General features: G+C 52.4%; 2 protein-coding genes across 13 annotated transcripts in view; both read right to left on the minus strand.

Annotated features, from left to right (window-relative positions):
• Positions 1 to 3989: 3989 nt before the first annotated feature.
• SLC35C2 (solute carrier family 35 member C2) lies at positions 3990 to 18577 on the minus strand. Of its 9 annotated transcripts, none has more exons than XM_008951392.4 (10): positions 18468 to 18577; positions 12502 to 12878; positions 11738 to 11817; positions 10687 to 10750; positions 9915 to 9987; positions 9186 to 9354; positions 8995 to 9078; positions 6291 to 6466; positions 5001 to 5130; positions 3990 to 4764 (listed from the first exon to the last, which is right to left on the minus strand). In XM_008951392.4, the coding sequence occupies exons 5-10, from the start codon at positions 9978 to 9980 to the stop codon at positions 4634 to 4636; spliced, it is 756 nt and encodes a 251-aa protein (XP_008949640.1). In that variant the 5' UTR covers positions 9981 to 9987; positions 10687 to 10750; positions 11738 to 11817; positions 12502 to 12878; positions 18468 to 18577; the 3' UTR covers positions 3990 to 4633. The 9 variants fall into 9 exon arrangements, 8 of the variants coding, with proteins under 8 accessions (XP_008949640.1, XP_008949639.1, XP_008949637.1 ...); XM_008951391.4 differs by having other exon boundaries at positions 9186 to 9291; positions 11738 to 11888; XM_008951389.4 differs by having other exon boundaries at positions 11738 to 11888.
• A 1595-nt stretch (positions 18578 to 20172) lies between these two features.
• The window catches only part of ELMO2 (engulfment and cell motility 2), a 40642-nt gene continuing 36613 nt past the window's right edge, over positions 20173 to 24201 (minus strand). For all 4 annotated transcript variants that reach the window (XM_003826002.7, XM_008951398.6, XM_003826001.7 and 1 more), the window contains 2 exons: positions 23015 to 23092; positions 20173 to 21683 (listed from right to left, as the gene is read on the minus strand). In XM_003826002.7, the coding sequence (XP_003826050.1) occupies positions 21483 to 21683; positions 23015 to 23092 (279 nt within the window). In that variant the 3' untranslated portion in view covers positions 20173 to 21482. The remainder of the gene's footprint in view (positions 21684 to 23014; positions 23093 to 24201) is intronic.

The following is a 24201-nucleotide window of genomic DNA, read 5'->3' on the forward strand; positions in this document are numbered from 1 at the left end:
ATCTCTGAATCTAATTCCCAGGGAATCCACTGGATTAAAAAGCCCTGCAGAAGCCAGGCATGGTGGCACAAGCCTGCAGTCCCAGCAACTCAGGAGGCTAAGGTGGGAGGATCACTTGAGCCCAGGAGGTCAAGGTAGCAGTAAGCTATGATTGTGCCACTGCACTCCAGGCTGGAAGACATAGGAAGACCCCATCTCTAATAAATAAAATAAAATAAAAAGCCCTACAGAAGTTCCTTGAGGACAGAGACCATGTTTTAATGACTTCGATATCTCCAGCAGCGATCACCGGCCAGGGCACATTGTAGACGGTCCAGAAACACTGATGGAATGCATTTGAATGCATTTTCCTCTGGTTCTATGTTCTGTCCTTCTGTTGTTCCCCAGCAGGAGAGTTCTCATCTGACATCCAGAAGAGAACGGCCCCACCAGCAGGATGGTGGTGGGACTGGGAGATGCTGGCCTGTTTCTGGGAAGTATGTTAGTTGCCAACGAAACTAAATAACCATGGGAACAGACGTTAAGCTAATTGGTTACTACAAAGCAGGGGTGAAGGGACGTGGCTGATGTCAGGGCTGTGCAGTTAGGGTGAAAACTCCATGGGATGGCTGGGAGACCGGAGGCTGGCAGGAATGGGTGGTGGTGGGAGGGAGCAGCCCCTTCTTACAGGGCAAGTCATTTGGAAGTTAGAACCTGTAAAATCCCCACTTTAGTTTCCGCTAGTGGAAATTCCTTCAAAAAACAAGCATCTGGGCCGGGTGGGATGGCTCACACCTGTAATCCCAGCACTTTGGGAGGTCAAGGCAGTTGGATTACCTGAGGTCAGGAGTTCAAGACCGGCCTGGCCAACATGTACTGAAATACAAAAATACAAAATACTAAAAATACAAAAAATGCTGTGGCATAAAGCCATGAACCTCTCACCCCAACTTGGGACAACTCTGAAAGGCATCTCAGCTTTAGAGCTCCCTGTACTAAACATACAAAAAATTAGCCAGGCATGGTGGTGGGTGCCTGTAATCCCAGCTACTTGGGAAGCTGAGACAGGAGAATCACTTGAACCCGGGAGGTGGAGGTTGCAGCGAGCCAAGATCGTGCCATTGCACTCCAGCCTGGGCAATAAGAGCGAAACTCCATGTCAAAAAAAAAAAAAAAAAAAAAAAGCATCTGTTAAGTGCATGCTTAGTACCAGACACTGCAGCAGAGATGGGGATCTTGGAAGGCCAGAGCTCCAACGCTGGCTCCTCCTCTCATTTGGGCGAGTTATGTGATGTCCTTCCTGCTCCATTTCCTGAGTGGTGATGACTATGAGCCGAGCACTGTGTGCTTTACCTACATTATTTTATTTCACCTTCACAGTAGCTTCCTTCAGGTGTATGTATTATTATTCCTTCTGTAGAGACAAGGAAACAGGCTCAGAGAAGATCAGCAACGTGTCCCCAAAAGCACGCAGCTAATCACAGCAGAGAGAGACACGTCTCTCACTCTACGGCGTCTGCAGGCTGTATCCTTAGCCATCGTTATGCTTAACCACTTGGAACTTAGTTTCCACAGCTAGGAAAGAAATACAATCAGTCCTTACTGCACCGGGCTGTTACAGATTAAATAACCTATGGCAAAGGCCTAGATGGTGCCCAGTGAACGGTCTTTTCTGTTCTTTCTTCCCCATTCCCCAGCCCACTGCCTCATCACTTTCCTGGGTTGGGAGGAAGGCTGACTCCAAAAACGAATGTCTCTGTCCCCACGTCCGGCAGTGTCTGCCAGGTAGCCAGTACTCACTGAATGCTGTTGACCTAAATGGATGGCCTGGGAGTCCCCACCCTCAGTCCATCACTAGTGTGTGATGCAGGAAGCTGCAGCAAGTACCATGAGAATTCTCTTGGTGCCATGTAACTACTCTCAAGACACTGGGATTTTCAGGTTTTTCACAGCAGGATAAAGCAGAAACAGATGGAGACAATCCCTTGAGCCCTCAAGGTAGAAAAGGGTACCGGAGTGAAGATGAAGGTATGCCGGGCCCTGCCTGATGGCTCAGGTCCCTCCCACAGGCAAACTGCAGCCCATTCTCACCGCCACCACAACACCAACTGTGGACGTCCTCACATATTGGAGCCATTAACCTTCCTTCCACTGTGGGCCCCTGGGAGAGGTGGTGGGCATGTAAGCACTTGAAACTCGAACCTGCAGGTCAGTGCTCCTCTCTCCACCCCCTTCTGCAGAAGCCTCAGAGCTGGGGCTGTGTGGGGACAGACACCACAGCCTTGGAGAGACAAGTCACATCCTCAGCTTCCCCTCAACCTGTGCAAGCACCGCGTTGCCATGGTGATGCTGCAGTCCTGAGATGCAATGGCTGCAGACAGCATGGGTGGTTCTAGGGCTCAATGCCGAGGTGGACGCTGTCTGGCCTGGGAGGCCAGGCGATTGGGTGGGCTGGGTGGGGGAGGAGAGGGAGCCCTCCTTTAGGTTCAGCTGGTAATTGCTGCTAAATGAAGGGCTGTCATTGAACCCAACATGTGCGAGGTAAGGGCCCCCGCTCTGCACCTTGTAATTACTGCACCAGACAGCAACGCTTGCTCCCTGTGCTGGGAGGCGGGCAGTGGGGGAGCAGACAGGAAGCTCTCATCCACCTGAGCCAGCGGGGCTCTGGCAGGCTCCCCCTGCCGCCCAAGCAGCCTGCATCCCAAGCAGCCACTAAGACGGAGGAGGCCCTGGTCCCCCTCCTTGGCTGGCTCTTCCCACATCATCCAGCTGGAGCACGAGCCTCCTTTAATCTTGGCCTCTGAGCTTGTGGAATCCAAGGGGGGCAGAGGTGCAGGAGCCAGATAAGAGGCCGCTTCCAAGCGCCCTTGGTGCTCCACCTCCGCCTGCTGAGTCTGTGCTGGGAATCTGAATTAGAGGCAGATCTCGGTCTGACTCCTGAGCACGGAGGCTCTGAGGGCCTTGGGCTAGTCACCGCCCCCTCCTGGCTTCAGTCTCCTGCTGCAGAAGTGGAAGTTGGACTCGAGAATTCTTGAAGGTTCTCCTGCTGGTAAACTTCAGCCAGCAAGCTGGATCCTACTTTTGTAAATGAGGTTTCACTGGGACAGCCACACCCTGGGTCTGTGTCATCTATGGCTGCTTTTGTGCTACGATGGCAGAGTAGCTGCAACAGACACCATATGGTCCCCAAACCCCAAATATTTACTATCTGGCCCTTTACAGGAAGTTTGGAGACCCATTTTTAAAGTATTAAAGTTCTCCTGGGCTTAACTGAACGAGCTTTAGTGACTCCAACCTGATGGAAACAATTTTAGAACAAGCCCCATCCTTGTCCCCACCCATGGATACCCACTGTCCTCTTCCAAGCACCCCTTTTCTGCTGGTGTCTGGATAGCCGTGGCAGGGCAGCTGGGCTCTGGGAGCCAGTGTGGTGCAATGGCGCCACCTGCTGTGAGTGCCTAGGAGCACTTCGCCTGGAAAGTTTTGTCCCCAACGGCCGGTGGGGTCTCCCAGGGCCCGGGAACCAGTTTACAGGAGTAGACTCAGTCCACAGCACATCAGAGCTGGGGTCTTGCCCCCTCCCTTCCTCATTTGAGAGAGGCCTGCAGTCTAGAGAAGACGTGGGACTTGGCCAAGGAGGAGTGGAAAGCCCAAGCCCCAGGGGCCCATGAAGTTCCAGGAGGCTGTGTGGATGTCACGTGCAGCACGTGCACACACAGACGTACACAGACTTGGACGTGAACCTCAGCCCGGCCACTTAAGCAGCTCTTTATCTTTTCCAGGCTTTAGTCTCTTAGTTGTTAAAAGGATTAAAAGAAATGCTTATATAACATTTAATCTGTTACTAATAATGACTCAATCTTCAAAAGGACTCTGAGATAGACATTATCCCCATTTCACAGATTAAAAAACTACGGCACAGACAGGTTAGGTCATTTGCTTAGGGTCACACAGCTAGTGACAAAGCCAGGATTCAAACTAGGCTGTGAAAACATGTAAGGTCTCCGGAATGCAGTACTCAGTAAACATTCATTTATTTCCTGCCAGCAGGTGCAGTGGGGCCCCATTGGGGAACAGGAGCGAGAAAATGAAGGAGGCCTGGCTTAAGACCAGACATTTGAAGAAGGCTCCAGGCAGGGAAAGGAGAGGCCAGGCCCACACTGTCCCCTCCCTGCCCCCACGTCTCCAGCAACACAAGGCGGCCAGTGGACCGTGAACCATTTATTTCCAAACTATAAAGAAACCTGCTCTCTGAGAAAAGACACTGCCCAGGTGATGAAGCTCCAGCCCCTCGAGGTCCAAAACCCAGTCCAAACTCAGTCCCTTTAGAAAGCTGCTGTGCCTTGGAAATGAGTCTCGGCTGTCAGAGCCTGGGAAGTGGTGGGAAGAACCAGCCCACTCCCCTCTCCTGCTGTGATTCCAGCACAGCTTGGGCCCAGCTCTGGCCAGTCCCAGGCTGGCCTGGTGCTCGCCCCTTGTGTGACCAGGCTCTGAAGGGAGGGGCAAAAGTCATGAGTCCCTGGCTTGGTCCCACCACCTGGTGACTCCCGTCCACAGCTCCCAGCTACCATGATGAGCCCCGGCGGCTTGAGCACAGTGAGTGCTGGCAGCAGGGTGGGGAGTGGCCTGCTTCTAAGCCATTTGCCCTGGCCGGTCACTGCTGCCCCTGGGCCACAAAGTACTCCTCCTCCTCATTGTCACCTTCCTCCCGCTGGCTGCTCCGGAGCAGCAGCTCCAGGTCGGGGCTGGAGCCCAGCCCCTTCAAGGCCTTGGGGCCACCATCACCTTGGGATAGAGAGAGACCACAGTTACAGGCCCAGTCGTGGTTTTCTTGGTTTGCTCTGATTTGCATGTGTGCTGAGTCACCCAGGCCCCACCCACCCACTCTGGAGATGACCCCCACATCTTCCTAGAGGAGTGACGGCAGCAGAGCCACCGGGCACACTTCCTGCATCAGAATCACTAAGAGTCACAGGGAGAAGAACAGAAAACAGAGGCTTCTGGAAGGGACTCTGGGTTACCTCTGGAATGCAGGGCTTTGAGGGCAACATGGAGGGATATTCCCGAGAGGCAGAGGGCGAAGCCCAGCCAGTTCAGGAGGCTGATCTGATCGCCCAGCAGATGAGCTGCCAACAGCAAAGTGCAGACTTCCTGGGGGCAGAGAAGCAGGAGGGAGCATGAGCAACAGGCAGATTTGGCTGCTTGACCAGGAGGGTGGAAGGTGGGGGCACTAGGTACACTCAGGTGGGCAGATCAAGATCTGCCTGAAATCCTGGGCCCAGGCAGGCAGAGAGGTCAGGGGACCCGGCCGGCTTGCGGCGCTGTCCCGCTAGCCTCCTTCTGTGAGATGCAACAAAGGAGGTGCTTGTCATGGAATTCTGTCAGGAATAAAAGAGGCAAACCAGATCCCAGGCTGGGGACCAGGGTGTCCAGATCGCGCCTTATCCACAAGGATAAAGGACGGCTGCCCCAGAAGGCAGCCACAGAAGAGAGCCCTGAGCCTATGTGTGAGAATGCTGTGTTACCCCGGACTGAAGACACAACTGGTCCCGGGGCTCTCTATAAACAGAGACTCCAAATAGGACTGGCAAGGCCGTTCATCCAAGAACCACAGCCATGCCTCAGCATGCGGCTGGCCACCAGAAGACCCTCGGACAGGCCTGCATTTCTGGGTTTAGGCAACACTGCTTCAATACTGGTGTGTGCCTGGCCAAAGAGAAAAGTCCCTCCCTGCCCCTGAACAGGGAGGACTGTTGAAATGTGTGGGAGGGAGAGGGAGAAGTGAGAAGAGGTATGAGAGGGAAGGACAGGCCTGCGAGGCAGAGGTACAGCAAGGCTGGCCACAGGGGTGCTTTCTCAGGGTCTCACTAGCCCTGGCCATGGCCTTGGAGGACACCGCCAGTCAATCACGGAACTCTTTCCTGATGAGTCTGGATAGGGGCTGTTCAACCTGTGGCTCCAGGCCACTGCCCAGTGCCAGAGTTGGCAGTCAAGGTAAAATGTGAATGCGTTCCAGGCCTGGCGGAGTCAGAGCTGGCTTTGAGGCCCCTGCTGTGCCCTTGGGGAGGGGCGGCTCTCCATCTGTGTCCCTGTCTGTGGGATGGGAGTGATCATACCCTCTCACAGGGCTGTGGTCAAGGCAGAAGGAGGGGCCAGCACAGCACTCAGCAAAGTGCCTGGCACCTAATGGGGCACTTCCTTCTCTTCTCTGCAGGGCCCTGGGGTGCAGGAGCTGGGACTGAAGCTGCTGGTGAGAAACCCCTGGGGGCTCCCTCTCTAAGACAGGACTGGCATCACGCCCGAGTCTGTACCTTAAAAATGCCAGCAATGGAGAGAGTGAGGCTGGAGGTTCTGGAGACCAGGAGGAACTCAGAGAAGCCCAAACCAAAGGCGAGAATCCCGCCAAGGAAGAGGCTCCCAAGTACCCGCAGGAGCAGCCCTGTGTCCTGGAAACGGAAGATTTTCTCAGATGTGGACAAATGGAGACCTGAAAGCAACAGGGAGAGAGAGTGGGAGGCCGGGTCCTGGGCTGCCTCGGCCAGCCCAATGCCAACCACACAAGATCTTCCATTGTAGTAGTGAGTCCTTACTGAGACCTGCTAACTGTCTGCAGCCCAGAGAAAAAGCATGGAAGGTATAAAGTGATCCCACACAGATGGCCTGAGACCTGGGGAAACCAGGGAAGCAGTGATGGCTGCCAGAGAGCCTGGGGGCAATACAAGCCAGATCCTAGCAGGATGATGCGGATCCTAGCGGGATGATGGGACCCTAGCGGGATGATGGGGATCCTAGCAGGATGATGGGGATCCTAGTGGGATGATGGGGATCCTAGCGGGATGATGGGGATCCTAGCGGGATGATGATGGGATCCTAGCGGGATGATGATGGGATCCTAGCGGGATGATGGGATCCTAGTGGAATGATGGGGATCCTAGTGGGATGATGGGGAGGGCTCATCTGAGCCTCTGGGGTAAAGTAGAGGGGGGTGGCCCTGCATGGAAAGACGGATGGAAGTGCCCTGCACCTTTGGACAGTATTCCCTTACTGGTCTGTGGGGAGGGGCTCATGGCTGCTGACTTCATGGGGTCTTTGGAGCTGTGGTAACTACTGGGCTAAAGAAGGTAGGGCGGCTACCAAGTGACGAAGGACCAACAGTGCCCCAGCCCACTCAGGGAGCTCCTTGGTCTACATTTCAGCCAGTTCACCTACAAACAGGGACAAAATTCTATCCCTACAAACGTTCATTTTAATCTAGGTCTTGCTAGTACAGAGCTGTGGGACTTGGGCTGAGATGTGTCCCCTTTCTGGACCTCAGTTTCCTTACTGATAAAATGAGAGGCCTGGGACCAGACTGGTATTTCTCCAACCCGTGGTATCACTTGATGAACATTTCCCAAAAAGAAAATGCAAACACATGGCCCCTTGCTCCAGAAACACAGGCATGCACACCCCCTACCCCAAATTTAGCTTAGACTTTCGGAGGAGTCATGGTCCCTCCAACACTGTCCATCTGGGAGAATGACTCCCGGCGTCCCTCCCACAGGAAAGTCCCCGTGGTGTATTAGCACAGGGTGAAGGGGGGCCCGGAACTGGGCACAAGAGACAACTGTGGTAGCTGGAAGCTGGACGAGTATTTTGAGATTTTTGGAGGGAAGCACCAAAGAAATGCCAAGTGACAGTCCCCCCAGGCAAAACAGCCTCACAGTGTAAGACATCTTGTTTGGTGCTGGGCTCAGCAGAACTGCAAAGGCGTCGGCACATTGAAGGGAATTCGGGGAAGAGCAACATAAGTAATGAAGGCGCTTGGGGGATTAATTTACCAGAAAAGATTAAAGGAGCTAAATCCATGCAGCTTTGCTAAGTGACGACTACCAGGGGCTTTCAGATGAGGTTTTGCAGAGATGGGGCATGGTGTAAACACCCGGGAGGGGAGGGAGAGTGTGGCGTTTGGTACAAGGGGGCATAATGAAGGAATGGGGAGAGATTTTAAAGAAGGAAAAAAACCGAGGCCCTGAACAGAAGTTTCCTGGACAACGGGGCTTCAGAATAATTTTCTTGGGGAGGTTCAAGACGCTTCACTGCTTGAAACTTAAATGGATGTGGGACAGAATTTTCTGTAATGACCCTGAGGGCATTACAGACGGGACTCTGGGAGGAAGGATAAACAGAAAGGGGACAAAGGCTAATCCCAAAACATCAAAGAAACGAAGGTGGCGTCACACCTCCCAGCCTACACAGTTCTCCAGGGCTCTCCTCATCCCTGGAGGACGACAGTGGAGGAACAACTGACCATGTCCCCGGGCTCCTGTGTGCTGGCTCCTGGTCTTCAGCCCCCAGCTCTGGAAGCCCACCCTCTGCTGATCCTGCGTGGCCCACACTCCCTGAACACACATCCCCAGGTTATATGCCTGGACATGGCTGAACCTCCTATTCCTACTTCCGAGATGCCTTGCTCCCTGCAGCCTGCCAAAATCCCACTCACCCTCCAAAACCACGGCCTGGGAAGCCTTTCTGACTTGCCTGATTACTCCAGCATCTTGGAACAATCCCTGATTCCCCACTCCTTAGAGGCAGGATAGGGTGGTTAAGAGTAGGGCTGGACCACTTGGAGCCAGGCTGCTGGCTTCAAATTCTGGCTCATTTACGAGCTATGGGACCTTGGGCAAGTTATCTTTACTTCTCTGGGCCTCACTTTGTTCTACCTGCAAAATGGGGGATAATAATAGTACTGCCACACCGGGTTTTTGGAAGGATGAAATGAGTTCCTATGTTTAAAAAGATCAGAACAGCCCTGGTGCACTTTCAGGGCTCTGTGCACACTTACTGTTACTGTTCCCTGAATTTTATATGTGCTTTCTCTGTAGCATTTATCATGCTGAACCCCAAACCATGCGCTTCCAGGGGAGGGACTGCATCTTTGATCTCAATCTCTGCAGCTACCACTGTGTTGGGCTCAGGGCGAGGATCTGTGGTCTGCTGCACTGAGGTGCCCTTGAGAGGGAAGGCCCAACGTACCTTCAAATACAGCAAAGAGAGGGAAGAGCCCCAGGAACATGAGTGGCTGCAGGTGGAACATGGTGTCGATGGGATTCTGGAGGCCTGCAGGGCGGGGGACAGGCACCATCAGGTCTGGTCCGGCCCTGCCCTGCCTCCGCCCTGCCTGTGCCGGGGTTCCTCTCTCTGGAGGATGAGTGGCACGTGCTCACCGAGTTCAGCCTTCTGCAGGAGCATCTGGGTGAGGGTCCAGCGAATGCCACCGATGAACGAGGCCCCCAGCACCAAGGCGAAGCCCTCCACGTTGAACTGTGTGGACTTGTAGGTGAACATGAAGAGACCCCCGGCGATGAGGAGGACCACCAGGACCAGTGCCGCGCGCTGGTAGGATGGGGAGCAGTGGCAGCTAACTCGGGGGTCTTGAGGGTCAAGGGTTCATCACATTTGGAGCCTGGGGTCAGCAGCCATCTTGGCTGCCCCTGGGGCAAGAAATCCTTCCACCCTTCAGCTCCATCCCAGGGGGTCCTGGACAGTCCTTGCCCACCAATGTCAGCATGCAGGGCTGACGGTCAGCTGGTATGCCAACAGCCCTGCTTGCTCTGCCACACTGACAGCTGTCCTAGGCCCCCAAGTGGTCCCACCTCCTCCCTGGGCCTAACACACAGGGCTACTGCCTCCCACAGCAGGGTGCTTCCTAGACCCAGCTCTGCTGGGACCCTCATCCCGCAGTGCTTTCACCTTTGGTCATTACCCTGCCACACTGGTTTCTAAATATTCTGAGTATTGCCCATGTCTAGGTCCCTTCTCAGAAAGGGATCTACTGCCACCTGGACTGGGCTTGTCTCCTCTGTCACACAGCAGGACAAGCCACTGCTCAGACTCCCACTTTATTCTTAGCATCTGTGGGGGCAGGAAGGACACAAGAGACGCTGGGGCCTCACCAGCTCCTCCAGCTTGAAGATCAGAGAGAAGATCAAGATGAAGAGGACAGCTGAGGATTTGGTCATTGTGTACCTGGAAGCAAAATTACCCACAATGCACTGCTGGAGCTCAGGGCTCAGACCCATCACCGAGAAAGGAGCAGGAGCACAAATCACTGAGTGAAATGACCAAACAGAGCTGGGCTGTCATCTGAGTGATAAGCGACCTTTAATCAGAAGGAATCTCTGACTAAGAGGCCTCTGGTTATCACCAGAGAGAAGAGGTTACAGGTCTGACGTTGAGCTCCCTGAGTCCTGTTCTTTACCTAACCCTCGGCAGAGCCCAGGAGCGGGAAGGAAGGATGAGAAGTAGGAGGACAAGAAGGCAGGAACAGTGCTCTCTGAAGCAAAACATCAGAGGGAAGAAGAAACTCTTGTGTAGCCCCCAGGCCACATAGGGCTCTGCTGCGGCTGCGTGTACCACCCACCAGTGGCCACCTGTCTGTGGCCTTGCAGCCTGCCTTCCCCTGCTCTGATGATGGGGTTCTGGGAGAGCTCCCTGGCTTCCCCACGCTGCCTGGCAGGTGGGCACAGCATCTCCTCTGCGCTGGGCTTACGGAAGAGGCTGGCGACTTCCCGGAGAGCTGCTGGGTGCCAGGGAGAGGCTGAGAGAGCAAGGGCTGGTCCCAGAGTGGTGGAGTGGCTGGCCTGGCAGCCGGGTGTGCAGACACCCCGCTGGACAGACAGACAGCTTCAGCCTGAAGGGAGGCAGCAGGGCATGGCCAGTACTCACAGCGAGACGGTGACATAGAGGAAGCTCCAGTTGGACAAGCCCACGTCAAGCGCCGTCGCCAGAGCTGTGAAGACACAGGCACCCACAGGACAGTGTGGGAGGTCCACACTCTGCTGGGGTGGGCTGGTACCCTGAGGCACCTGAGTGTCCCCCACTTCTGAACCATCCCGGTGCCTCCTGTGGGGCCCTTGGGCCTTCTTTTCCACCAGCAACTAAAGGGTTAATATCTGGCCCCCCCAAAGGTGGGGGGCTGCTCTAGCATTAGGGCTGGGGCCCATTCCAACTGGCTGGGCCGGTATGGTTTCCACAAACACTCCGGCAAGCCCCCTGAGCAGAGGTATTAACCTGATCTGGTTGATCCCTTACTGGAAACCCTTTTCCCTCAGGATGGAACACAAACTCCTCCACGGGGAATCCGGCCTCCAGGACATGACCCCTGCCCACCCTCTCAGTTCTCATTTTTCCCACTTCCTCTGGCCAGCACCGGGTTCTCAGTATCCTGAAACACTCTGAGTTCCCTTCCAGACCCCACAGCTGGCACTAAATCTCCCTCGGGCCACGAGGGCCCCTCCTCCCAGGGCCAACCAGTCCCATGCATCCTTCAGGGCTCTGCCTACTTGGCACCTGGCCTAGGAAATCTTCCTCTACCAGTCATGGGCCCCGGCCTTGGGTTGGTCCCCTCCCTGGGCTCCGTAGTGCCCTCCATGTCCGTGTCACAGCCCTGCGAGGGCAGGGACCCTGCCTGCTCACCACTTATCTCCAGGCCTGAGGGCTGCACTCCAGGCTCGGTGTCTGCTGGCGGGAGAGGGAGCTGCGGGGCCGCAGGTGCAGAGGGGGTTTTGTGGGTGTGTGGTGGGGCAGTGGGAAGGCACGCAGTGCGCAAGAGGCAGCAGCGTGGGTGGAGGGAGGCCAGGTCAAGAGGGCAGAGGAGGAACAGTGCAGGAAGAGGGGAGGGACTCGGCTTCCAGACATGCGGGTGTCTCTCTTGTTCTCATCCTATGGTTCCCCAGCCCCTCTTCCTGCTCTGCCCTCACTGAGGTCCCCCACCTACCTGTGGGAGCCACTCTTCTGAGGTAGTCGGCCCAGCTCAGCACCACACGGGCCCTGTGGCTGGAGCACTGAACCAGCGCCCTGGACAGGGCGGAGAAGAGGAAGATCACGGCCAGGTGCAGCATCGTCATGAAGAGGGGGAAATGGAAGCTCTGTATGGAGCCCAAAGCAGACACCCCGGCTCGGTTTAGACAGCCTGCCCCCCACCGGCTCCCTCTTCCTCTTCGCCCCTCTGCTGGAGTGGGGCTCATTCGGTGGTTCATGAGGACCTTGCTATGTGTGTAGGGCCCTTAGTTACAGTATCATCGCTTGGAATGACAGACTCTTAGGTCACGAAGACAGGTGGCAGCCAAGAGACTCAATCCTAGCCTGGTGCTGTCTCCACCATTTCAACACACCTGTGAGCTACCTGCCCAGCCTTCCTCACGGCCTATGCCCAAGTGAGAGCCACTGCGGCCCACTACGTTGTATCACTTATTAAAATATTGAAATACTTCTCTAGTGGGGTAAATAGCTGCTGCTTGAGCCCCAGTTTCCCCAGCTCATCCCTTCACACCCCCCGCTCTCCTTGGTTTTCCTGGATCCAAACACTGAAGGGGAACCCTGGCACGGCGGGCTTGGAGGGCCCTGTTCCAGCCCAGCCGTGACTGGCTTCCAGTTAGACTGGTTGAAGCTTGTGCCTTCCTGTTAAACATGAAGGGCACCGTAGCCATGGCTCTGGCCACCTTCATCCCAGCGCCCCGCCCCAGCAAGGCCTCCTGGTACCTTTGTCAGCCATTTGTTGTAGAAGGTGATGCCGATGGAGAAGCAGTAGTAGAGAAGCACCAGCCCCAGGGTCAACACCGCCTTCCACAAAAAGGCCACATCGAGGGCCCACCTCCCCATTCGTGGCGGCTGCAGCACCGGAGCTCCTGAGTCAGCGGGGACAGGCACCCCTCTTGAATACAATGTGCAGGAAGAGCCGGTGGAGTTAGACCACAGCTTTCACCAAGAACGTCTCCTGGCTGGAGGAGCTCTCTGCAGCTCCATGATTCGGAACCATCAGCGGAGCCCCAGGCAGAGTCCTCACCTAAGGGGCTGGTGGCTGGTGCTGACCCTTCCCATGGTTAATTGGATGCAGCGCTCACAGGTCCCAAGGTCTGCTGCTGGGGAAAAAGGGCCGCTCTGGAGCCTCAGGCAGAGACTGTGCTTCTCGTAGCCATGGTTGCCTCTGAAGGCTGCGTGACTCAGGGCTCTGGAGGGGCTGCCCACAACGGCACAGGCAGTCCCAGAGACCCATGTCATGTCTGCTGTCTTGTCACCTCAAGCTATTCTCCATGAACTGCCACCAAAGTGACCTTTTAAAACACAAACTGATCATGTCAGCCCACTGCTTAAAACCCTTTAGCAGCTTCCGGTGCTTTTCTGATAAAGACCAGCACCCTTCTTTGGGCTCCCACGGCCTGATCTGGCCTTGCTGGTCTTCCCAGTCTCAGCCACAGGCTCTCCAGGACCTGGCCCCACTGGGCGCCTTTCAGCTCCCCAAACACACCAGCTTTCTTCCCGTTGTCTGAAGGAAATGAACGAACACTGCACCCACCCTTCAGTCCTTCATCGATCCTACCTATCTTCAGCTCAGAGGTCACTTCTTCAGGGAACCCCACCCCATCCCCTGAATCAGTCCCCTGAGATACATGTTGCTTTCACGGCTCTCCTACTTCTCCTTCATAGCACTTGTGCAGGGTGTGATTTGAGTAATGTCTGTCCCCTGAGAGGCTACGAGCGGCACAAAGATAGGGACCAGTAAGACCACACTGGCCTTACGCACAGCTGGTGTACTTTAAGTTCTCCGTCTGGTTTGATGACTGACAGAGAGCAGGCATGCGATTTTCAGGGGACTGGTCTGGTCTTTAGGGGTTAAAAATGGAGAAGGAAACCAACACTCTAACGACTGGAACACTGTAAGACCAGGCTGTAACCACTACTCCCTGGAAGCAGAGCCTGCCTTACGGTATTGCCAAATGAAACCACTCCCAGCCTCCCTGTCAATCCAGCCAACCCTGATGAGTGCCCGGAGCATGCCGGGTAGACCTGTCTGTGCCTGGAGGAGCCTCAGGTCCAGTGTTATGTGATGATACCTGCTGCTTCATCTGGGTGAACCACAGATCCTCCTTTGAGACATTCCCATCCTACTGAAACGCCACCTTCTTCTCGAAGCCTTCCTAGGCTTCACGATCAGACACATTCTCCATCTCCCACCCCAACATTTCTGAAGGGAGCAGTTACATTCCATTCTGCACTCTGGAACTCTTGTTACTATTTCCCCTCCCCGGGGCAAACAGGGAGCTGGCTGTGTCCACATGAATCTCTGGGGCTACAGTTGTCTTCAGAGGAGCTTTGGAAACCTGCGGCGGTATTTCGGGGATATGCTCCTGGCGTTCAGTAAGCAGGGATAAAGAAGGGGCAGTCCACATAGCCAATTACTGCTCTGCATCCCGCACGACTTTGACATCCATACAGGTGAAAGATTAGCTTATAATTATCTGAACCTAGAATGTAACTCTGTTTACATGTAAACACAGTGCAGTGTTTCCATGGTTCTGCTGTGAACTAACACTTCCAAGAATAAGACGCCTATGTACAATGGAGACTGAAAATGGTCAAAATTGGTCTCAAAATGGCACCAAAAGTTTCCATTCTGGAAAAACCACATCATCTACAGCAATGGCACTAGTGGTTTTCGAGGTGCGACACAACACGGCTGTGTCAGTCTGTGTCTGTGGCCATCACACTCCTAGAGGGTCCACACAGAAGGGACAGCTTCACTGCAACTTCCAGCACTATTGTGCCCAGAAACTTACATATTGAAACATATTTTGTTTTACTATCAATTACTTTCCTTTTATGTTATAGGGCATGGTTATTTATATTTTATTTTATTTTTTTTTGAGACGAAGTTTCGCTCCTGTTGCCCAGGCTGGAGTGCAATGGTATAATCTCGGCTCACCACAAGCTCCGCCTCCCAGGTTCAAGCGATTCTCCTGCCTCAGGCTCCCTAGTAGCTGGGACTGATTACAGGCATGCACCACCACGCCCGGCTAATTTTTTATATTTTTAGTAGAGATGGGGTTTCTCCATGTTGGTCAGGCTGGTCTTGAACTCCCAACCTCAGGTGATCTGCCCACCTTGCCTCCCAAAGTGCTGGGATTACAGGCGTGAGCCACCGCGCCCGGCTGCATTTGTTGATTTTTAAAAAATTATGTGTAGGCAGTTTTTATTAATCATATGTTTCATTTTAGGGTAATAAAAGGGACTGTTACAAAATATTTGTAATAAAAAAGAGGTGTCAGATCCAATGAGTTGAGACTCCTACCTGACCTAATGCATTCTCATTCCTTCAAATGCCTTCTGTAAGCTGACGTCTTCCCAATATATGCCCCGGCTCTGATTCATGTGAACTCCAGAAGAATATCCAATGCCTACCCAACCTCTTCTTCCCTTAGATATCTAATATCAGGCATCTCACTCACATCTAGAGTGTCTGAAACTGACTCGTGTTTTCCACACCCCCCTTTCATCCAAGCCTGTTCCTTTTCCTACTTCCCATCCCAGCAAATGGCTCCACTACTCTCCTAGTTGCTCAGGCCAAAAGCCTTAGGCTCATCTGATTCCTCTCTTCCCCTTAGCCCACATTCAATCAATAAATACCGTCAGCTCTATCTTCAGAAATATCCCAAATATGAGCACATGTCCTGAACTCCACCACTACCATCTCAGCCACCATCCTCTCCCCAAATGACTGCAGGAGTCTCCTACATGGTTCTCTCTACTTCTCCTGCAACCACCACCATCAGGCTCCTCCAACAAAGAGGGCGCATGGGCCTCAAACATACGTCTACAGATCTCAAAACCCACACTCTTTCCTCTACGCCAGGGTTTCTCAACCTGGGCGTTACTGCTGTTTGGGGACAGATAATTCTTTGTGAGAAGACCCATCCTCTACATGGCAGGATGTTTAGCAACATTTCTGGCCCATACCCACCAGACACCTGTCACATCCTTCCCCCCATCCCAAGTTGTGATACCCAAGAAATGTCTCTAGACACTGCCATATGTCACCTGAGGATCAAACCTGCTCCCTGTTGAGAACCACTGCTGACCCTGTCCTGTGACAGGCACTCACAGGACATGCTGGCACTAACAGAGCTTTCTTCTGAGCACTCTTCCCTCATGGCTCCTCCTGTGGCTTCCAAGCCAGGGAAGTCTGTTCACTCTTCTGTTAACCAACTTCTTGCAGTTCCTGCTTTTGCTGCATTTCCTGCTGCAGCACTGCAACACCCTCCCTCCACTGTTCAAATGCTGACCTTCCTTCACAGACCTGGCCCAGCTCCCCTGCCTCCAATAAGTCCCTATGGCTACCCCGCCTACAAGAAGCACTGTCTCAAATTTAACTCATTTTCTTATTGGGATTCAGAAGGTCACCTATGCCCAAACACAAAGCCAAATCTCAGCTAGAAGGGTCCCTGGAGATCATCTAGGCACTTAATGAGCATTTATTAAGCACTCCTGTAGGCCCACCACTGGAGACACAGACGTGAAACTGAAAAGGTCCCCACCCTTATTTTATAAGGGAAACAAGATTTAAAGGAGTAAACAACTCTTTTTGAAATCTCATTTGCTCAGGAAGGAAAGTCCATATTCTGCCCCACTTTCCACAGAGAGCAGCTTAGCTGGGGGCAGCAGTCACATCAAGGTAAGGCTGGCTGGTGCATCACTGCCACACCTGCTTCCCTCCATCTTCCTAACTGTAACTTGGGCAGCATGGTTTAGTGCTTAAGAGTGTGGGCTTTGGAGTTAGACACTGAGAATCAAATCCTGGTGTCCCTACTCACTACTGTGGGACCCTAAGTTACTTGACCTCTGGACTCAGTTTCTCCAACTGTAAAGTGGCATCAGGTACAGCATTAAATGCTGGCTCATGGTAGAGGCTTACTCCCCTCCTGGTCCCCTTAACAGTGAAACTTCCCCAGAGGACCCTGCACTGCCAGTCCAACTCCTTCACCCCCTGCTCTCACTTCAGCCCATCTCCACTGCTCCAGTGAGTCACCACACCCTCCTCCCTACTGCCCCTTCAAAGGCTTAGTCTCTACTCTTTTTGTTGTTGTTGTTGTTGTTTTGAGATGGAGTTTCAAGGCTGGAGTGCAATGGCGTGATCTCGGCTCACCGCAACCTCCGCCTCCCGGGTTCAAGTGATTCTCCCGCCTCAGGCTCCCGAGGAGCTGGGAATACAGGCATGTGCCACCATGCCCGGCTAATTTTGTATTTTTAGTGGAGACAGGGTTTCTCCATGTTGGTCAGGCTGGTCTCGAACTCCCGACCTCAGGTGATCTGCCCGCCTTGGCCTCCCAAAGTCCTGGGATTACAGGCGTGAGCCACCGTGCCGGGCCGGCTTAGTCTCTATTCTTACCTTACACAATGGATCACTTCCTCCTCCTAGAAAAAACCTTCTCTTGGGTGCCACGATACCACATTCTCCTGGTTTTTCTTCTGCTTTTCTGGACTCTTTATTGGTCTTTTTTGCTGGCACCTTCTTGTCAACTCAATCTATAAAAATTGGGTGCCTAAAGCTTGGAACCTGGCTTCTCTTCTCTCTTAAATCTTACCCTACATAATCTCATCCTACCCAATCCACTTGCCAATGATTTCTAAATTCTTTACATCAGCCCTGATCTTTTCTGTATCAGACTCATATATCTAACTGCCTATTTGGTAGCTGCACTCCAAATACCTAAAACTTAAGATGCCCTAAGAAGATTTCGTAATTATTTCTCACGCTCCCAATCTATCCCAAAGTCATTTAGTAAATGCCAGCATAATACACTTGGTTACTTAAGCCAAAACCAAAAATCTATGATGAAGTCATCTTTGACCACTTATTTCTGTCATTTCTCAAATCCTGCCCTGTCAGTTCCACTTTCAATACACTTCTTGACCCCTCTACTTCTCTTCCTCTCCATTCCCACTACCACAGTCTAAGCCACAATTATCTTTCACCTGCTGACTGCCACTGGTCTAACTGGTCTCCCTGTTTCCTCTTTCGCCCCTAAGGCCTGGAATCTATAAAGCAGCCAGAGAGATGGTACACGAAACAGATCATGCCCTAAGGCTAAGCCCAGCTCCTCAGCCTGGTCCACAAGGAAGGCCTCTGTAACCTCATTCTTCTGCCACCGGTCCCAGCACCCGCCACAGCGGCCCCCTGCCACGTGTCAAACACATCAAACCTGTGTTTTTCTTTACTTGCTGCTCTTCCTGCCTTCAGCTCCCTTCCGCAGACCTCCGCTTGGCTGAATACTTTCTCCAATGCCCCACCCCTCCCAATCCTCGTGGCACTCCCACCTCTGACGTTTCCTTGTTTGCTCACGTGTTTACTGCCCGCCCCAATCCCACCGCGGGAAGCAGCCTCTCAGAGGGCAGAGCCGTGTCCGATTCCGGCCCGGGTCCCGCACCCAGGACGTCGCAGGTGCTCAGGAAATACCAGATGAGCCGGCGTCCGGCAGGTGCCTTGCAGGAGGGCGCTTGGAGACCCCTGCCCTCTCCACAGACGGCGAAACTGAGGCCCGGGGAGGGGCAGGGGCGTGGCGTACTCCATGTCAACCCGCGCATTTCCCGGGCGGGGAGCCCGCTTCCCGTCTCCAGCCCCGGCCCCCCAGCCTCTGGGAGTGCGCCGGGAGGCCGGCCGCGCACCCACTCACCTCGGCCCTGGGAGCTCCAGGCCGGAATCTTCCCACCGGAAGTGCGAGGCCGGATGCCGCGGCACGGGCGGTAACTTCCGCCGGAAGCTACCCAGGGGCTGGGCGGAGCCGGGGCGAAAAGGCGGGGCGGGGCAGCACGGGGGCGGGGCAGCACGGGGGCGGGGCAGCACGGGGGCGGGGCGTCTGTTGTGGTCGGGTTCTGAGGTGGTCTGGTCTTTCTGAGGTACAGCGTAGTTTTGTCCTCCGCGAAGTCCCTCAGGCTCAGAGCACGGCCGTGTAATTGTCTGCGTCTCTCCCGCGCTCAATCAGGGGCTTGCTTTGGAACCCCGGTGGCTGCTAGTGTTCTGCATACAGTGAGCATCCAAAAAATGGTAACTTGTTTACTTTTACTGAACAAATTGTTTTTCTTATGTCCAGTCTAATGCTGGGCAACCATGGAATGAACCACGAAGATAAGTATCTCATGGGCTTTTTCTTCTGGGAGCTCAGGCGAGCTGGGGCCATTACAACTTAAAACTTGGGCGATCCAGAAGTAATACGAAACATTTGTGAAATATTTTCTGTATGAAACTTTCTAAGAGTTATCTCAACTTCAATAGGTTGAGTAGGGAGAGAGCATCCCAGATAGAGGAAATGGGAGAATCCTAAAGGAGGGTGAGAAAGCTCCAGCCGTGCCTGGGGCTCACAGGTTGTTTATAACTGTGGTGGTTAAAGTAGCCAAGAGGCAGGTTGCAGTGGCCCCAAAATGCCAGCCTAGGGAGTTCAGATTTTCTTCATCTTGCGGGATGGATTAAAAGGGCAGCATTTGCAGTCAAGAATGTTAGGCCAGGGCAAGCTAGGGTTGCACATTCAGACCCAGTTTTGTGCCTTTTGCCCTCCTCTAGCCTCCTCCTGGGCTCTCTGGCAGTAAGACCAGCTGCAAACATGGATCCTTACAAGTGACTCAGCTGGGATCCCTGGCCCCTCTGAACAGAAGGCTCCAGGCCAGAGTGTAAGCAGTGTTTTATGCAAACTGCGGCTGTCACCGCCGCCAGCTGGCATCATGCAGGCATTAGTTCATTGAGTGCTTACCAAGCACCTACAATGGTACCCATCACTGCCCAAGGTCTTGGCTTTATTCAGTCCTCAGGCTTGTATTGCATGCACTTTCTATGCCTTTTGAAAGAGCTTGCCCTCACACCCTTCTCTCTCAGAGGCAAGAGAAAGTATCTATTTTCATCACCACCCTCATTTAAGTCTCCCAGCTACCAAGGCCAAGGTTTGGAGCAACAGCCTAAAACACCAGCTGGAAGGCTGGGCACTAAGCACAGGCAACACACAGGGTAAAGAGCGTGTCTTCTTTGTAAGGCACAAGTACTCGAGCTGTTCCCTGGCTGTGTCCCTGGCAGGGAGAAGAGGGAGGATGTGTTCATGGGGGTGTACAGTATGCCTTACCTTGCTGTACCCGGCAGGGTTGAGCAGAAAACGCTTTGTCCCAGTGCAGCAATCTGTGAACACTCTTAACCAGCAGGTGTGTGTCTGTGTGTGTGTATGTGTGGGAGGAGCGAATGATGAGGAGGAAGGGACTCTTGGAAGGTGACTAAGGGCTCCAGCTGGAGCTCTCCAGAGTCTCCCAGATACATGGAGATCAAGTCTTGTCAAGGTGAAATCTTCACCATTGGGCAGGGGGCAAGTACAGACAAACAGCTGTTAACAGGAACCACGGTTTGTACATGAAAGAGTATTTATTGAAAACATGGTTACTGACAGGAAGCTCCTGGCTGCTCTCTGGTTACAATCTTGGCTCACAACTGGAAGTGTTACATACTTTTTACTTCCCCCCAATTTTATTTTTCCCCAAGGTTCCATCCTAAGATAGGTAGATCTTATATAAATATATATACACGTCTGTATAAGTATGGCCTATAGTAATGAAAATATATAGTACACTCTTCATTGGGTAGTACCTACCATGCCAGGCCACCAATACTGAATGCCAGTGTGCTAACGTATGTCCAGGGAGAGAGGCTGTGTGTGTGGTTTACAAGTGCTGCAGCACCAGGGAAGCCCCACTGGCACAGGTGTGGCCTCAGCCGGCCTCAGCCAGCTCCCTGAAATCATGGCCAATGGCAGAAACCATAGCACTAGGAAGGGAAGGCAAACTTCCTGGGGTCTGGAAGGCCAAAGGAAAGCAAACTGGAGGGGGCTGCAATTCAGGTTAGGGGAGATTTCTCTCTGAGGAAGGAAAAGGTATTAATGTGGGGGAAGAGCAGTAGAATCTAGTGACCTCACCACAGTCTAGGCCCAGGCCTCAGCTGGGTTTTCCCTGCAGCGTTCCTGGAGACTTAAGAGGGCAGGACTTGGCCAGGAGGTCTTTGACTTGCTGGGATGAGACTGAGCGCTTGCAGGGAGAAATTTCCGTCTGCTCTGATATCTGTATGGGCCAGAGAGATCTGGTGGCTCTAAAGACCAGAGATGTTAGAGCCAACCTCAGAAGCAGCAACATCTTGGCACCATATGAAGCTGGAGTGAGCCCTCATCAAAAAAGACAAAAGCAAAGGCCTCAGGCTTGTACTCAGATCTAAGATACAGGTAGTCACTCCAAGGCTCTCAACACGCCCAACACACCTGTCCTCTGCAGGCAGCCTTTCCTGGGCCAGCTCTTGCTCACGTGGGGATCCAGCTGATCAGAGAGCAGGCTCAGGAGGAAAAGGTGAGTGGCTGTTGTTAAATCCATTTCAAGAAGCAGTTTCTTGGACTGGAAGGCAAGGGCATCTGCTGTTTGTTCCTCGTGGCCCAATCCCAGGCTTCATGGTGATGGAGTGGGCAGAGCACCCTGCCTTCATGACTCTTAGTAGACAGGGACCAAGAGGAAACTCTGGGTGGTCCGAGGTGGGTTTGAGAAATGGCTGGCATTTACTGGCCACCAAAATCACTACAGATTCTGTACAAGCAAAAGACAAGGCACCAGAATGTAAGTGTTTCTCCTGGGCCCAAAATCCCTTCTCCTGGGTACCGTCGTTTCTGGCTCCAGGCTCAGCCATAGTGATAGACAAAGTCATAGCTGCTGGGCTCCTTGGGGATGGGGGGTGGGGCTTCGGGAATCTGGATGTTCTCCAGGTCCAGGAGCCGCAGCTTCATCTCCATGCTCAGCAGGGTGTCCAGGTCACTTTTGGTCAGCTCGCTGGACATGTCCTTCCCCAGAAGGGCACTGAGGCCGTCAATCCAGATGCAGTACTGTGGGGAGCAAGTTGCAAAATGTCACATCGTGACCCCTGGTCAGCAGGAGATCCTGCCAAGGTCTCTTTTCTGATGGGGCTCACAACAGTTCCTTTTGGAACTAATCAGTATAGGCAAAACTGATTTGGAATGATAGCAAAGATAAATTAGGAGGTGATCCTTCACTTTCTCAAGAGATCTGGTTTTTATAAGGGGTTTTATATTACAACTCCTTACAATAATATGAAGTAGAACCTAAAAATGCAATGAACGAATACAGCAAAATGAGATCTGAGTACTGGGGCATCATCTACCTGAAGTTACCCCAAAATCAGAAGCGAGAGAAGGGAAATATGTATTAGGTGAAAAGAAGCAAGACACAAACAGAAGTCACTGTGGGATCTCAATTTTGTCTCCCCTCCCCCCGAAAAAAAAATTAAAAATAATCCAGTCAATACATATTAAAGAGTAAATACTAAAGAAATGGAACTGGTGGGTCTCATGCTAAGAGGGGGTGACCAGGAAGCCTTCTGATCCCACCGCTCCCTGACTCTTCCTGCTTCCTCTGCTGCCATTTTCCTTTTTCCACACCGTTGCTCACCTGGTTCCCCACTTGCTTGTTCTTCATTTCCTCTCAACAGAATTCCACTAGCGGCAGCTCAGGCCCTGCCCAAGTGTCTCCTCTGCCAGAAGTCCCACCTCTAGTTCCCAGTGATGGCTCTCAGAGCTCACCAGGCACATAGGGTCTCAAATGCAATCACTCATTTAATATCTAGTATCTTCCAGTGCTGCAGAGGGAACTACAGGGCCCTTGTCAGAAGGACCAGTTCCATCTGGCTTCAAAGTCCACACTGGATCCACTACAACATGTGACCAGGAGCCCCTAGGAGGAAGGATCTGTCAAGTTCTCTTGGGTAGCTGACCACAGAGAAACTGAAAAGGGGAGAATTTTCCCAGTCCCAGGTAAATGAGTCATTCCTAGTTGACCTTATCTTTGTAATGACAACCTATGGCTGCTGCTGAAGAGTAATGTGGAGAGCCCAGCTCACAGATAAACAATCCAGAGTGTGACAGATCCTCGGCAGCCACCCAATGCGCCTGGAGGAACCTCAGGTCCAACATTATGTAATGATACCTGCTGCTTCATCTGGGTGCCCCCCCAACCACAGCTCCTCCTTTGAGACATTCCCATCCTATTGAAACGCCACCTTCTTCTCAAAGCCTTCCTAGGCTTCAAGATACACTGCAGCCACCCACCACAGGGGACTTTCCTGTTTTGCTCATTCCTGCCACCAACTGAAGAGTTACAGAAATGGCTCTGTTGTCTAAGGCAGCGCCACACTGCTCACCTCATATTTATTAGGTGCGATGAAGTTTAAGGTCTCATCAGGGTCATACAGGATGGAGAAGGCCAATTCCAACACCTCCTGAAGGAGAAAGGGTTTAAATTAGAGCGATGGAACAGCCTGGGGTCTGCACATCAAGATCTTGCCCAAAGTCCTAGTGACTCGGCATCATCACCAAACATGCTGATTCAGATGAATGTCATCAATGCTCCTAGGCATTGATGAGGAGATGCCTCATCAATGATATGGAGATGAGGCCCAGCATAAATCAACCTTAACTTACCCACTCCCTGCCCAAGTCACATCAAAGATGTTGTGATATTTTTAAGATTGGAAAAAAGTCATTTTCAACACTCAGAACCCTGGAAGGTCACGATCCATGACTGTAAGTTATCCTAAAAGTTTTTATATTACCAAGATGACTAACAACTTCTATCGTGCTGTATTTGGCATAGGAATGTCTTAACAATTAAAAAACAAAACAAAACACACGCACACACAAAATTGGTCACTGTTGCATGATACCAAGGAACTAACTCATTATTTTGAAAGTAAGTACATAAAAGAAGAATCAGCATTTATTCTCGTTTCCTATATAAACTGTACCACTGGGAAACCAATAGTAGATAAGGGCAAGTTTCATGGTTCAGCTCATAAATGAAAAGCAATGACTGCATCAAAATATCATGAGTTTGCAAACCTTAGTTGACTAATGGAATGAGGCACTGAGCTTCAACAGTCTGCTAATTATCACAAAAGGAGAGACCACCAGACATGATGTGCCTCTTGATAGAACATAATACCACTGATGACACTGGCCAGAAAAAAAGTTAAACCTGAACTGGATCAAACCTCTAGATCCCTCTTCCAATTTACAGATCTGGGACAGAGGAACAAGTTAAACTGTACCACGGGGAAACAATCAGCAAAATTCAGATGCTAGGAAACTACCAAACAAGCAATCTGGTTCTTCAGCTAATAAACTGCAAAGGAAAAGATGGTGGGGGATGGGGGGCGGGGGAACTTATGAATTAAGAAACTTAAAAGACCAGTCTTAGACTCTGGTTTAGACAAGACGGGTGTGTGTGTGTGTGTGTGTGTATCCATATAAACATTTATATATCTGTAGAGAAATTATGACATTTATAAGACAATTGGTAGAAAGTCAACATCAGTGGTATATTTGATCT

Source organism: Pan paniscus, chromosome 21 (assembly GCF_029289425.2).
Source record: "Pan paniscus chromosome 21, NHGRI_mPanPan1-v2.0_pri, whole genome shotgun sequence".
NCBI classification, from domain to species: Eukaryota; Metazoa; Chordata; class Mammalia; order Primates; family Hominidae; genus Pan; species Pan paniscus.